The 13,058-nt window shown below is 37.3% G+C and overlaps 1 protein-coding gene across 1 annotated transcript in view; it reads left to right on the forward strand.

The window, feature by feature from the left end:
* The first annotated feature begins 12,078 nt into the window (after positions 1 to 12,078).
* The window catches only part of LOC103995252 (uncharacterized), a 39,543-nt gene continuing 38,563 nt past the window's right edge, over positions 12,079 to 13,058 (forward strand). Inside the window, exons 1-2 of the mRNA XM_065080043.1 lie at positions 12,079 to 12,239; positions 12,374 to 12,452. Of these exons, the coding sequence (XP_064936115.1) occupies positions 12,138 to 12,239; positions 12,374 to 12,452 (181 nt within the window). The 5' untranslated portion in view covers positions 12,079 to 12,137. The remainder of the gene's footprint in view (positions 12,240 to 12,373; positions 12,453 to 13,058) is intronic.

Raw genomic sequence — 13,058 nt, forward strand, 5'->3', positions numbered from 1 at the left:
CTTGAGTCTAACTTAATTTAGCTAAAACTTAATTGAACTGATCTCTAACATTTGGAATCACTCTAGATTAGTCTAAATTGGATTATATTGGATTCAATTTAGGTCAAACAAACCTGAATAAATCAAATTGGTTTAAATCATCTTGAATCGATCAATCGACTTGGTTCAGTCAATTGTAGGGTTCAAATCAAGCAAAAAAGGGAATTGAACTAGGTTGCATAGCTCAACGACACTCAATCTATCTCCAAAGCTCACCCAACTTCAACAATTTGATCAATGACAAACTCAAGCCAAGTCATCAATCAAGCTTCAAAGCTCAATTTGATCAACCCAAATCAACTTTTACTCTTCTTCTTCTTCTTCCTTCTTCTTCTGTTTCCCTAGCCTACTGCATTGCATTAGAGCAAAGAGCCAACAAAAAATTATAGACGGCCTAGAGCCCAAACTCTGGTTGAGAGATTAAAGAAGAAGACGTGCTGCCGAGTTCTTTCCAACTGTAGCCCCTTCCTTCCTAAATTCCAACAACCAAAGCCTTACTTTAAAGCTTCCTCTAGCTAGTGTGATAAGTTCAAAATCTATCTATTCACTGCCCAAATCTCAGAAAGGTGATTTCAACAGCAAGAAGGAAGGAAGAGACTGAGACCATCCTACCGAGAGCACCCAAGTTTCGGCACAACATAATTTCTTATGCACTTAGTTGAGTCTTTTCACACTCTTAGTCCCTCGTAGTTGACGCTTTTTGATTTGAAAGTAATAGAAGTTATTTGTTTTTGGTTTTATAGTAACATCTTTCTCTTCTATTAAAACTTTTCATATTCATTATTGAACCTGAACTCCATATGCATTAGGTGATGCCAAAGCAATAATCTTATGGATGAGGACCACAAGAAAAGGATATAAAGAATTATAAGAGTTAAGAGTTTAAATCATGCTTACATAGAGAAAGAACCACTGATTGATTAGCTGCTAATACTTGGATAGCCTCGGTATCTTTACTACCCAAATGATAATATTAATGGGTTGGACGCAAGCCAACATTAGAGAGAGCATTATTTCCATCTGAGATGGCAGCAACGAAGAGAATACCACGTATAGAAAACATCACAGTTTAATTGACTACTACATGGAACTGGGCCATGTATGCAAAGTGTTAGACAACCATCGTGGGATTGGATCCAGTTAAGTGCAACCACCAGAAACAGAGGTGATAAAAGATGGCTCACACAAGCGAGTCTAAAATGAGAATCTGCACTACATGGTAGTTATAGGCGTTTCGTAAGCTAATCACGTGAGTAATGATATGTATAATTTATTGGATAATCTTTTTTAGTTAATATTAATAATAATATTTTTTTTATTTTATATTATATGATGAATATATTGTTATGTCCTTGAATCTGTGTAATATGAATTGGATCATTGTGAGATTATGATAATGAGACCAATTCGTTTTTAAACACGGATCATTTCTGATCATTGGTTACTCGAGAAAGATATCAAAATAATCGAATAGACCGATGTACGATATATCCGTCCATATAATAGAAATAATTAGTCTCATAATTACTTGTGTAGTAACATAACTAATATGTATAGGCCAAACAAATGATTTGCATTTAGATTTATGAAGGCATACACATTTCAGATACACATAACTATTACGCGAAGGCATACGCATAACTAAATGTATAAGCACTAGCAAATCGTAATTACATTGTTCAAATGAAAACACTAAATTACATGTTAAGCAGCACGCCGAAGCATGCTGCTGTGATTGAAAGCAGGAGACAGACAGACAGACACTAGCTTTTTCGTTGTATCAGTGGACTGAGCACCTGCTGTGATTGAAAACAGGAGACAGACAGACAAAATCTAAGGACTAAACACACGCCCCACAAATACGATATGCATCGAACAAAAGTATAAGTTTTGAAGAACCATATGTGATTTGACGTGGGAACAAGAGGCGGATTCCACGATCTAAGTGACATGGATGATGCAATAACAACAGGGATTACCTTCTGCGAAAAATTATTTTCTCTACATTGCTCAAACTGAAACGAATGAAGAGTTTGTGCATCTGGGTCGGCGGATGCATTTCTTAATCCCATTCATTTCGAACCTCCGAGCATAAGAATGGCTGTGCGTTCACCATCTGAAGAGGTCATCATCAGCAGACCATGCGATGACCAAGAAGAACTATTTGCCGTGATGCCATCCGCCGACCCAGATGCACGAACTCTTCATTCGTTTCAGTTAGAGCAATCTAGAGAAAATAATTTTACGCACAAGGTAATCAATCCCTGTTGCTATTGCATTATCCATGCCACTTAAATCGTGGAATCCGCCTCTTGTTCCCACGTCAAATCACATATGGTTCTTCAAAACTTGATACTTTTGTTCGATGCGTGTCGTATTTGTGGGACGTGTGTTTAGTCCTTAGATTTTGTCTCTGTCTGTCTCCTGTTTTCAATCACAGCAGGTGCTCAGTCCACTGGTACAACGAAAAAGCTAGTGTCTGTCTGTCTGTCTCCTGCTTTCAATCACAGCAGCATGCTTCGGCGTGCTACTTAACATGTAATTTAGTGTTTTCATTTGAACAATGTAATTACAATTTGTTAGTGCTTATACATTTAGTTATGTGTGTATCTGAAATGTGTATGCTTCCAGGAATCTACTTGCAAATCATTTGTGACAAATTTACCCTTCTAACATATTTATTTAAAAGTAAATATATTATTTTATTTAAATTAATTAAAAAAAATAAATATATGGTTATATATAATCTTACAAAAAAATCTTATATGATTCAAATATATAATAAATAAATAAATATATAATATAATAGCACAAATCAATATAAAATAATTTTTATAAATAAATAAATAAAATTTTATTTTATATAAGACGTAAATCATATTGATTTCTCACTATAGTGGCAATCTTGTGATCTTATTGAGCCATTTTCTACTTGTTCAAATCTTATTACAAAAGAATGTGGATAATCAAGTAAGTAAATTAAAAAAGATTATGCAAAATAAAATGCACATGAGGAATTTGCTTATTGAAGCCTTGGAAAGGGAAACATAAGAAAAGAACTTAACCTACAATTACCAATTTGACAATAATAAACTTTTTCACTAATAATTATTCGAGTGACATATAGAAAAAAGTATGATAATGAATGAAGCGAACCGGATAAAAGATAATTAACTCGAACCTCAATAACTTCATTCAACATACTGGATAAAAGATAGTTAACTCTTTCGTCTAACATATTGAAATGCCATGTATATAGCTTACAACAAATTTCCATCCATTCGATTAACATGGGCAAGGCCAAATCTCCCACACACACAAAAAAAAAAAAAAGTTAATTAGGGACAAATAACATCTTTTAATTATGAACGAAAAAATAATTATAAGCAATTTAGTATATATAGTAGAAGATGATCATTCTAATTCGTACTTTCTTTATAGAATCACCATTCCAATTTTATTTCAGTTAAAAACCCACCCAAGCATCCACTATCAAGTAGCATCCTCACTGTGATCACAGCAACAATTAGTAAAAAGCACAGAAAAGTCAATTTAGGATACGTATCGAATAAAATATCAGTTCCATAAAATAATATCATAATGTAGAGGGATGCTCGGTTACTTGTCCCGATATGATTCGATTGCTATACCATAGAGAAAACGATGGTTAATATCAGGAATTAGACAATGTTAGTCCCTTTGATTCTCTGATCTTAATGATGATACAAATCAAAGGAAAAAAAACAAATGAATATGACAGTCAACATCCTAATAGCATTGAACACCCTGGTTTTTCTATTGTAGCCTCCGATCCGTAGTACTGTGTGCTTCCGATTAAAGGTTACATTTTTCTCATAGATGAAAACAAGGGTTTCAATTTGTGGATGCGCCTGCGCCAGTATATTTATACTGTTAGAAAGAATAAAAGATAAAAAAATTTATTAAAGAAGTTTTATTGAAGAAACTTGAATGCATCAACATGTCATTCTCCTGAGAATTTTTCTTAATAAAATAGAGAATTTTTCTCAATAAAATAGAGAGATTTTCTCGTATAGTTAGGAAAATATATCAGTAGCCACCACCGACCATCTTAGTACTCAAGTTGTCACAAAGCCTTCCACTTACTACTCACAAGTATTGCGAAAAAGAAAATTAACTAAGCCACTTCATTTGTAGGAAACTAGATCAATAGAATAGAAAGAAACATTATTTGATTGCATAAAATACATCATCACCAACCATGTTAGATCCCAAATAATGTCTATATATAATAAAAAAAATTATAATGTATAATGCATAATCATCATAAGCATATATAATATACTTTTTTACGATAGTTTTGAGAATGTGCAACACTATCAATGTGTTTCATATTTCATCGAGTGTCAAAATTACGAAAGCATACCGATATGTTACGGGAGATTGGAGATAAACTACATCTAAGGTAAACGAGACTAAATATGACATTGGTTCATCGAACCAAGGGTGGGAGGATATGAAGGACCAATTGATTCATTATACTAAATCGATTCAATGAATTTTACATATTAAATATTTTAAAAATAAGGGATAACGTTAGGTAAATTTTGAATAGAGTGATGTATCCGATAACATAATAAGTGCCTCACGAAAGATACGTGTGGCTTTGAGGATTCATAGTTGTACGATCCAAATCTGCTAATTTTCTGCACTCTATGAGGCCTTTTCGAGTGTACAGTTTCTAAAGATTCATTCTCTTTAGCCTAAGGTCTTTCTCACTTTGATTCAATAATTCACTCCATGAGGTCCTCTTCAAGCATTGTAGTCACCTAAGACCCTATTTGTCAGGCATATGATCTTCCTCACTTTGACTCGGACTCGAGATGATCTTCCTTTTCCTCATCATTATAGTCGAATCTTCTGCCTATATGATTTATTCGTATAGTTGCCTTAGCTATACGAATAATCTTCTGCCTAGATACGATCCATACACTATTAGGAATCAAAATTTTCTTCTAACGTGTCATCGTCGAGGTCCTTTCTCTTAATTCTACATAATAATATTATTCTTATACATCCCTTGCATTAATTTCCAACCTTAGGTTAGTCATGGCTAATCAACATTAACTAGTATGGATAAAAAAAATACATAAGGATATAAAATATCTCAAATGTTCTTATAGTCATAAATAATATAATCTAGAGTTTAAATTAATATGTCCAAATCTGATTGATGAAAGAGACAACTACTTTGCCTAGTTGATCAAGTAATCCAAAGATCAATTTCCACAAACCACAAGATGACTGACTTCGTTTTGCCCATCTGTCAAAGATTAATTTCAAGAACAAATAATATGTCATACTATGTTATGTTCCAAAGAAAGATTATATTGGCCTCTTTTGAACGGAATTTAGATTCTATAGTCATAGTATACGTTCAACAATCTATATGTTCCCTTTAATCTATTGTATTCAACTATCTCTCTAAAAATCAACTTATTCATGTACACAAGTGGAAGAAAGCATCGATTCAGTTACCTACTGAGCATATCTTATCAAGTTGTGATTAGAACCGGCAATGTTTTTGCACTATATTTTGTCTGGTGGTTTTTCTTTTCATTGCTTTAGTCAAAATGAATTCTAAGCAGGAGTTATATTGTAAGAACATCATAAACTTATCATGGTACACAATATTGCTGTGGATCCACTTATCCAATCTTTTTGTTCCTTCCACTCCAAACTTTTCTGGCAAGAACACTAATCCAACAATAATTTTAGAGTTGATCCCCTAATACATCAAGAGTCCACCCAAATATGATATGCTACTGACATAAACATTAAGAATTTCCATATCCAAGTGTTGAAAATTATTCACTGGTAGATAAGATAATGACAAACACATCAACCATGGGATTTGAAGATCTTCGGATGTGCAGATTTACTTGAATCTAGATGTGCATGCATGCATTATTTGCATATATAATGCAACCTTATCTGAGTTTTTCAGCAATATCATAATGTACTCTACTACAGAGAGTACATTATGATATCTCTTATCTGATATTTTATGGCACTGCAATGAGCAAATAATATAATCACACATTACATGCATAATTCAAATACAAACTCATTATGCTACCTTAATGCTCTTTGGGTGTGCCACAAACCATAAATCCCTCTCGGCCGCTGGAAACATTGATATGAGCCGATGAAGTTATGCTTGACATATTGCAACTTCCAAATCCACCACCGTTTTCAGGAATTATCTTGAAACAAGCATAGGACATGGCATTGGTCATCCTGAAAATGAGCAAGTCATATAATCTGAGAAAAGGACCTCTCTTGACAAGGTGGATGGAAGAAACATTAATATAAACAAGAAAAATGTATTTTGTCATTCATCAAAGAAACTAAGAATGGTAGTATGGTACTCAATGTTCATGGTACCGTATCAAAAGAATCTAATTAAGTAGACAAGGTAAGAGATAAACTAATGGATGGTATTTGTCGAATGCAAATGAACAGAACAATCTCACCTCTCGTTGCGATACGATTTGTAGAAAGAGAAACAAAGATCGTGTATGAGATACGATTGAAATACTTGTTATTTAGGAGAAATAATGTTTAATTCAGGGAACTGATATCATCGTTATCACGAGAGTTTGATGGGCTAACTGGCCAAAAATCTTGTTTGATCCAAACAATTAATTAAAATATTTAAACTAGAATTAATATAATACACTCATCAGATCAACTAAACTTAGTCTTCACCCACTTCTGATGTGGGACTAATTGGGATGTCATAATTATAGGTGCTACCATCAAATTAAGGTAGATACCGTATGTGACGTAAGCAATGTCAAGCATGAGAGATAGGGGAAGGGTGATAACCACATGACTCCGATTAGAGGTCAAAGTCCATTTTGTAGTTAAATCATCTTATTCTACCGCTTCAGTTGGGAATGAGGCCGCATCTAGCAAGGGTGTTTCAGATATATTCATAGCATTTAAAGTCACTGTGGATCCCCTCCTTGCTAATAACATAATTTCTTGGGCCTCACACCCATGGTATTCATTCTCCATCTTGCATGATCACCATGAAACATGAAAGAACACCTTATCCAATGGAACATTGATGTGCACATTTACGAAGTCCCTGAAGAAAATAGTTGGCTGAGCAGTCACATTGGTAGTGGTGTCGGGCATATTGCTGGAGAAACAAATACATCATGCCAAATTGTCAACAAGATGGAATTGATAGTGTCTGAAGCAAAGAGTTGAAGGCTTTCTTCTGAAGCTTATCACAAAATATTTTACCTTGGAGCAATGGTTCCACGAAGCACAGGGCCGCCAACAGGGGCGCGGCGGTAACTGTGGTTCCACCTCCAAAAGGCTGTTGCTTGAACAAAGGACTGCTCATGTTGACAGGGATAGAGTGATTCGACTTGCGGTGAAGTGCCAAGGATCAACAAGACCAGTGTTCTGAGGCTGACATGCATGGAATGTATATTGGTTGACGTCGTGCCATATGTCAAAACCGAAGCATTTCTACAATATCAAGACGCAAGAACATGCCAGTTTGGTGAGCAAAATGACCAGTGTGATGATTGGTGTTGTTTAAAACCAGTTGGAAAATCGATGCACACCTACCTGATTGGCCTGAAAGGCATCAATGGCTGATACAGGTTGGAATCTAGAAGATCGAGTGTTCATCAAAGACAGTTTCTTGGCTTCTCCTCTTGAGCATCCTTGTAGAATATGAATGGTTGCATGGTAGGCACCTTGCTCGAGAAAGGCCACGGCACTGTTGAACCTCCTTAAAGAGTAGAGCTGAGGGTTAGAAACAAATGCGTAAGGCAGATTCGGAACTAGATCAGAAGCATCTACCATCAATTTGACTATTGATTCTTCTCAAAAGCTAAACAAATCGACTGGCCAGTGACATATACCACAGTAAAAACCACCTCAAATTTACAATGTGATGGGTCTGATGGACTCAAATTCCAAATGCCCTGTGATGAAACGCATACTCTCAAATAACTGTCGAGCAAAAGTAATTATAGCGGTAAGAAGTTAAAGGCAAGCATCTTTCACAGATAGCATCCAAATCTTCACAAATTTGAGCCTTTGGCGTCCAACATTTTACTGAAAATTTCAGCTGTTACAGCACCAAAAATACAAAAATCTTATTTTTTTCAAAGAAACGAGCTAAACCCATCAATAGAAATAGAGCAAGTTACTGGTTGAGCAAAGACTCAAGGAAGCTTAGTAGGCGCCGAAGAGGATGAGGTAGAAGCACAAGGCTATTGAAGCCTGGTTCCCTGGTGTCCTTGGCACTGCTGAGGATGAGGCAAAGGTCCTGGGCTACTACTGAGGCTTGATTTCTTGGGCTATCCTTAACACTGTAGAGGATAATGTGGATGCGTTAGGCTACTGAAGCCTGGTTTCCTAGGCCGTCCTTAGCGCTATCAAAGATTAGATGGAGGCATTAGGCTATTGAGGTCTAGTTCATTGGGTTATCCTAGACACTGCGAAGGCGCTATGCTATTAAATCCTAGTTTTCTGGGTTGTCCTTGGTGCTTTCGAGGACAAGATAGAGACGCTAGGCTACCTAGGCTTGGTTCCTTGGGCTATCCTTGGCACTGTCGAGGACAAGACAGAAGCACTAGGCTATTGAGGCCTAGTTCCTTAGGCGATCCTTGGTGCTATCGAGGACAAGGCTGAGGCGTTAGGCTACTGAGGCCTAGTTCATTGGGCTATCTTTAGCGCTGTTGAGGATAAAGAGAAGGCGTTGGGTTGCTGAAGCTAGGTTTGCTGGGTTGTCCTTGGCACAACCGAGGACGAGGTGGAGGTGCTACACTACTAAGGCTTAGTTCCTTAGGTTGTTCTTGGCGTTGCCAAGGATGAGATGGAGGCATAGGGCTACTAAAACCTGGGTCCCTAGGTTGTCTCCAAGATTGCCGAGGATGAGGCAAAGGCATCATTCTGTTGAAATCGGATACGTTCCTTCTCTTCCCGAGAGGACTTAGGATCGGAGGTATTTCCTCATATTTATAGAGGCCTCATATCAACTTACCATAATGAATCATATTATATTGGGTACTAGATTCTCATCCAACTACCCACGCCTTTTAGATTAGTGAGTCTCTACCAAATAATTTTTTATTTGCTCTTATTGGATCTCATCTATAGGATCTAATAATTCAGGGGTTTATTGGATATCCAATAAGATAGGTGCTCCAACGGATATCTCATATATGAATCTCTACTCATCGCAACACCTATCATATGTATGTGACTCTCTAAGCCTAATATCGAGCTGGCCATGAGTCATACATGTTAGAACTCCTTCTAGCTCGGTAGATTATTATCTTTATAATAATTCATTCGATTCATCGACTACGGATGTACTAGGCCACTACGTCGCAGTCCCTAGACGATATAGGGGAATCTAATCCTTTGGACATATTTATCCTCAGTTATCGTATACCTATAGTCTTTCATCCATCTAATATCTTAGAGATTGTATACCGGGCATGGTACTGTCAGACTCATATGGTTTCTCCTCAAGTCTCGCTCTAATCGGATTCTCCTAGAAAAATTTTTATCTCTCAATCTCCCTAGTGTCCCCATATGAACAACTATGAGACATATTACCTCCATCGTATGGATAGGTATATAGTACATTAGTCTATCTGATTATCTCGATGTTCCTCTTGAGTACTTATGATCGGAATTATTTATGATCTATGTTTAAAGGCGAATCGATCTCATTATCATAATCTCATCGTGATTTGATTCTCATTGCACAGATCCATGGACATCACAATATATATATATATATATATATATATATATATATATATATATATATATATATATATATATATATATATATATATTTATGCAACAAGCAATATAAAGTGATAAAATATCAAATAATATAATAAGTAAAAAGAGTGTGTCATATCACACGTGACATCACTCACATAATTGGCTTGCAAGGCATCTATGACTAGCAGTTCGACCATCCTTCTAGTGCCAAAATGATAGTTCATCGATATTGTCGATTGGTGAATCGATACGATTGGTCCATTACTGAAGGTGTATATTCATTCTTGTGTTCTCCTCCATGCTGAAGTGACAAACCATTGTAGGAGGTCCGCAAGGGAGATGGTTTGTCGGGGCCGATCTAGCTTTGGTGCGGTGAGACTGGGTAGAGGAACCGAGATCTACTCGGTTGTGAGGTCCTCTCTTTAGACGAGTAGATTGTCCTCAGGTTGAAGGGTTGTCTCGTGGCTACGAGGCTACATCATGGTAGCGGAGTCGTCTTCTGATCGTCAATGATCCTGCACAATAGGTCTATGTCGAGGGTTTCCCGGCTCAATCCCTTCAATACTTAAGTCAGCGAAAGGTGAAGGGGGAGGAAGACAATAATATCGGTTGTGTAAATAAGAGAGTAGAGAGGCTATTGCTTACTTCACCCTTCTTGACGCTTAGCCTGAAATATAATTTTTATACTTGGGCACTGAACGATTCAAACATGCGTTATCTTATATAGCAGAGACATTAAGAAAGGTAACTTATTATCAATCATTAATGTAAATACATGATTATGATTATTTGGGACACCAAATGATATGGACATAAGTTAGTTAAGGTATCCTACACTGCATAGATATTAAGAGAGAGCCTCTATGACAAAGGTATTGAGAGAGAGAGAGATAGATATCTAGGGAGGCTAGCTCATGCTGTTGATCACTGGGTTTTATGTTTTTATGTCGTTATTATCTTTTAATGCATGTGGCTAAGGGAGCTGAAGTGTTCAATATTATTCGTATGAAACTGCATGTGATATTTAAGGGGATAGGTTGGACTTTTTCACCTAGTATAAAATTCGAGTAATTTAAATTGGATTATTTTATAATCGAAATCGAAATGAGTTCGTAAATAAAATAAACATCACCCACAACACGACACGTGCAACACTAACATTGCCAAGAACAAGTGGCCACGTGACCAAGACAGTACACATGCCTACCCGATCTTTCACTTGATGGAGTTAAATTACGTTTAACTCCTTTGTCTTATTCAAATCGGCTTTGCTAATTTATCTGAAAAACTACTCCCGACACGTTCGCAACACGTAGACGGTTTAAAGAGACAGAGACGGGTGTGCCGCATCCAGCAGGATTTACTAAACAAAGCTATCTGGCAACCGGCAGAATCGTGGACCCCACGACTTATTCCGTGAGTCCATAATCATAATAGCTAACTTTTTAACTCTTGGTTTCGGCAAGACAGCCGATCCGCCATCAACCGTAACCGTCATACACGCGATCCGGATCGGTGCGTGATATCTGGGCACTGAGTCAGCGGACGCGCTCCGTGGGCGCCACCGCGTTAAATAAAACAAAAAAGTTCTACGTATCTCTCGATTTTAAAATGAATTAAGTTACCCTATAAAAATAGAAAAAGAAATATTTTACTCCATAAAAAAATAAGAGCCGAAGATTGAATCGACAGCCATCAAATTAAAGAAACCAGAAAATCCATAAGCCATGTACTTTGATCTATATCAATGTTATTTAAATTCTAATTTTGTTATAGTCCAAATAATGAATTTTAATTATAATGATTTTTTTTATTTTTTTGGGGTATATATATATATAGAGAGAGAGAGAGAGAGAGAGAGAGAGAGAGAGAGAGAGAGAGAGAGAGAGGTGTATGATTGTGGCATGCATCGGTTCGCGAATTCGATGGATCCACTAAATCTGGCCCCGCGACTTCAGGAATGAATCGACAGCAGCGGCGTTTTCTCCACCCATCTTCCAAGCGAGTATCTATTGGATGTAAAACGCGGGGCACCCACGGGACCCATCAGCTTACGCTGGTAACAAATCCGAGGGAAAACGTAAAGCCCTCGCGCCTCTTGGCCGGCAGAAGCGGGGCCCACAAAGTCATTGGAGGATGGCCCACAAAATGGACAGTTGTGATTTCCCTCGATCATGACCATTCCCACGCCCCCCCCCCCCCCCCCCCCCCCCCTTCGTTCCATTTAATTCGGCCCCCCTCTCCAATTCTCGACGGAATTGGAGCTTTCATCATCATCGTCTGCGATGGCGTCTTCGACCGTAGTTGGGTTCGTGGGGCTCGACGAGCTCAGCTTGGAGATCGCTTCCTTGCTTGTAAAACCCGGGTTTCGCCTTCAGGGATTCGAGGTCCTGACGCTATTTGTTTGCCTTAAGGATCTGTTACCACCACCAAGAACTTGTTCTTGACTTGATTTGTCTTGCTAAATGGCCCAGCTTTGCCAGCTTTGGATGTTTTATCAGTGATCGTTGCATGGTTGCAGGTGACCGAGTCCTCTCTGATGAATGTGTTCTTGGCGTTGGGTGGAGTGAAGTGCCGAAGTCCTATGGAGGCAGCAAGGGGTCAGTGCTTAAATCTTATTGGATTTTACTATAAATTTCGAGGCCTTATACTCTAGTTCTATTTATTGACTACGCTGGTTATGATAGCTAAATATGGGTGTTGGTTTTGCTACTTCTTTTTTTCAATAATTTTTCTGGCATCAAATGTGAAAATAAGATGCTGAGGTGTGAAGCATTTGAATTGGTGTATAAATATGGATCTGGAATTTGAAGCCCCAAGAGTTGGAGATATGGATGTGTGCTGTATTGGTATACCAACCTGTGCCATCCAGTAGCTGGAAAAAAAAAATTAGAAAAGGAATACCAATTGATACCTAGTTATATGATATAGTATTGATCCGTGGTTATAGTGTTAAATACCAATTAATATGTACCATTTTGACCGGCATTTGGAACTTTGTTTATGAGATTAAATGAGTATTTGACCCTCTATCTGAAATATTCGCTGCATAAAACCAAATGTTTTAGAAAATTATTATTGACAGTGACATGGCATAGTTCAATAATCTGTTGAGTGTTGACAATGACATGAAATCAGTGTGGCATTCACACTCCGGATGCACTGTGTGGATGTCATATCATCACAATGTGGATGACACATCTTAG

Source organism: Musa acuminata, chromosome BXJ1-8 (genome assembly GCF_036884655.1).
Source record: "Musa acuminata AAA Group cultivar baxijiao chromosome BXJ1-8, Cavendish_Baxijiao_AAA, whole genome shotgun sequence".
In the NCBI taxonomy this organism is placed as follows: Eukaryota; Viridiplantae; Streptophyta; class Magnoliopsida; order Zingiberales; family Musaceae; genus Musa; species Musa acuminata.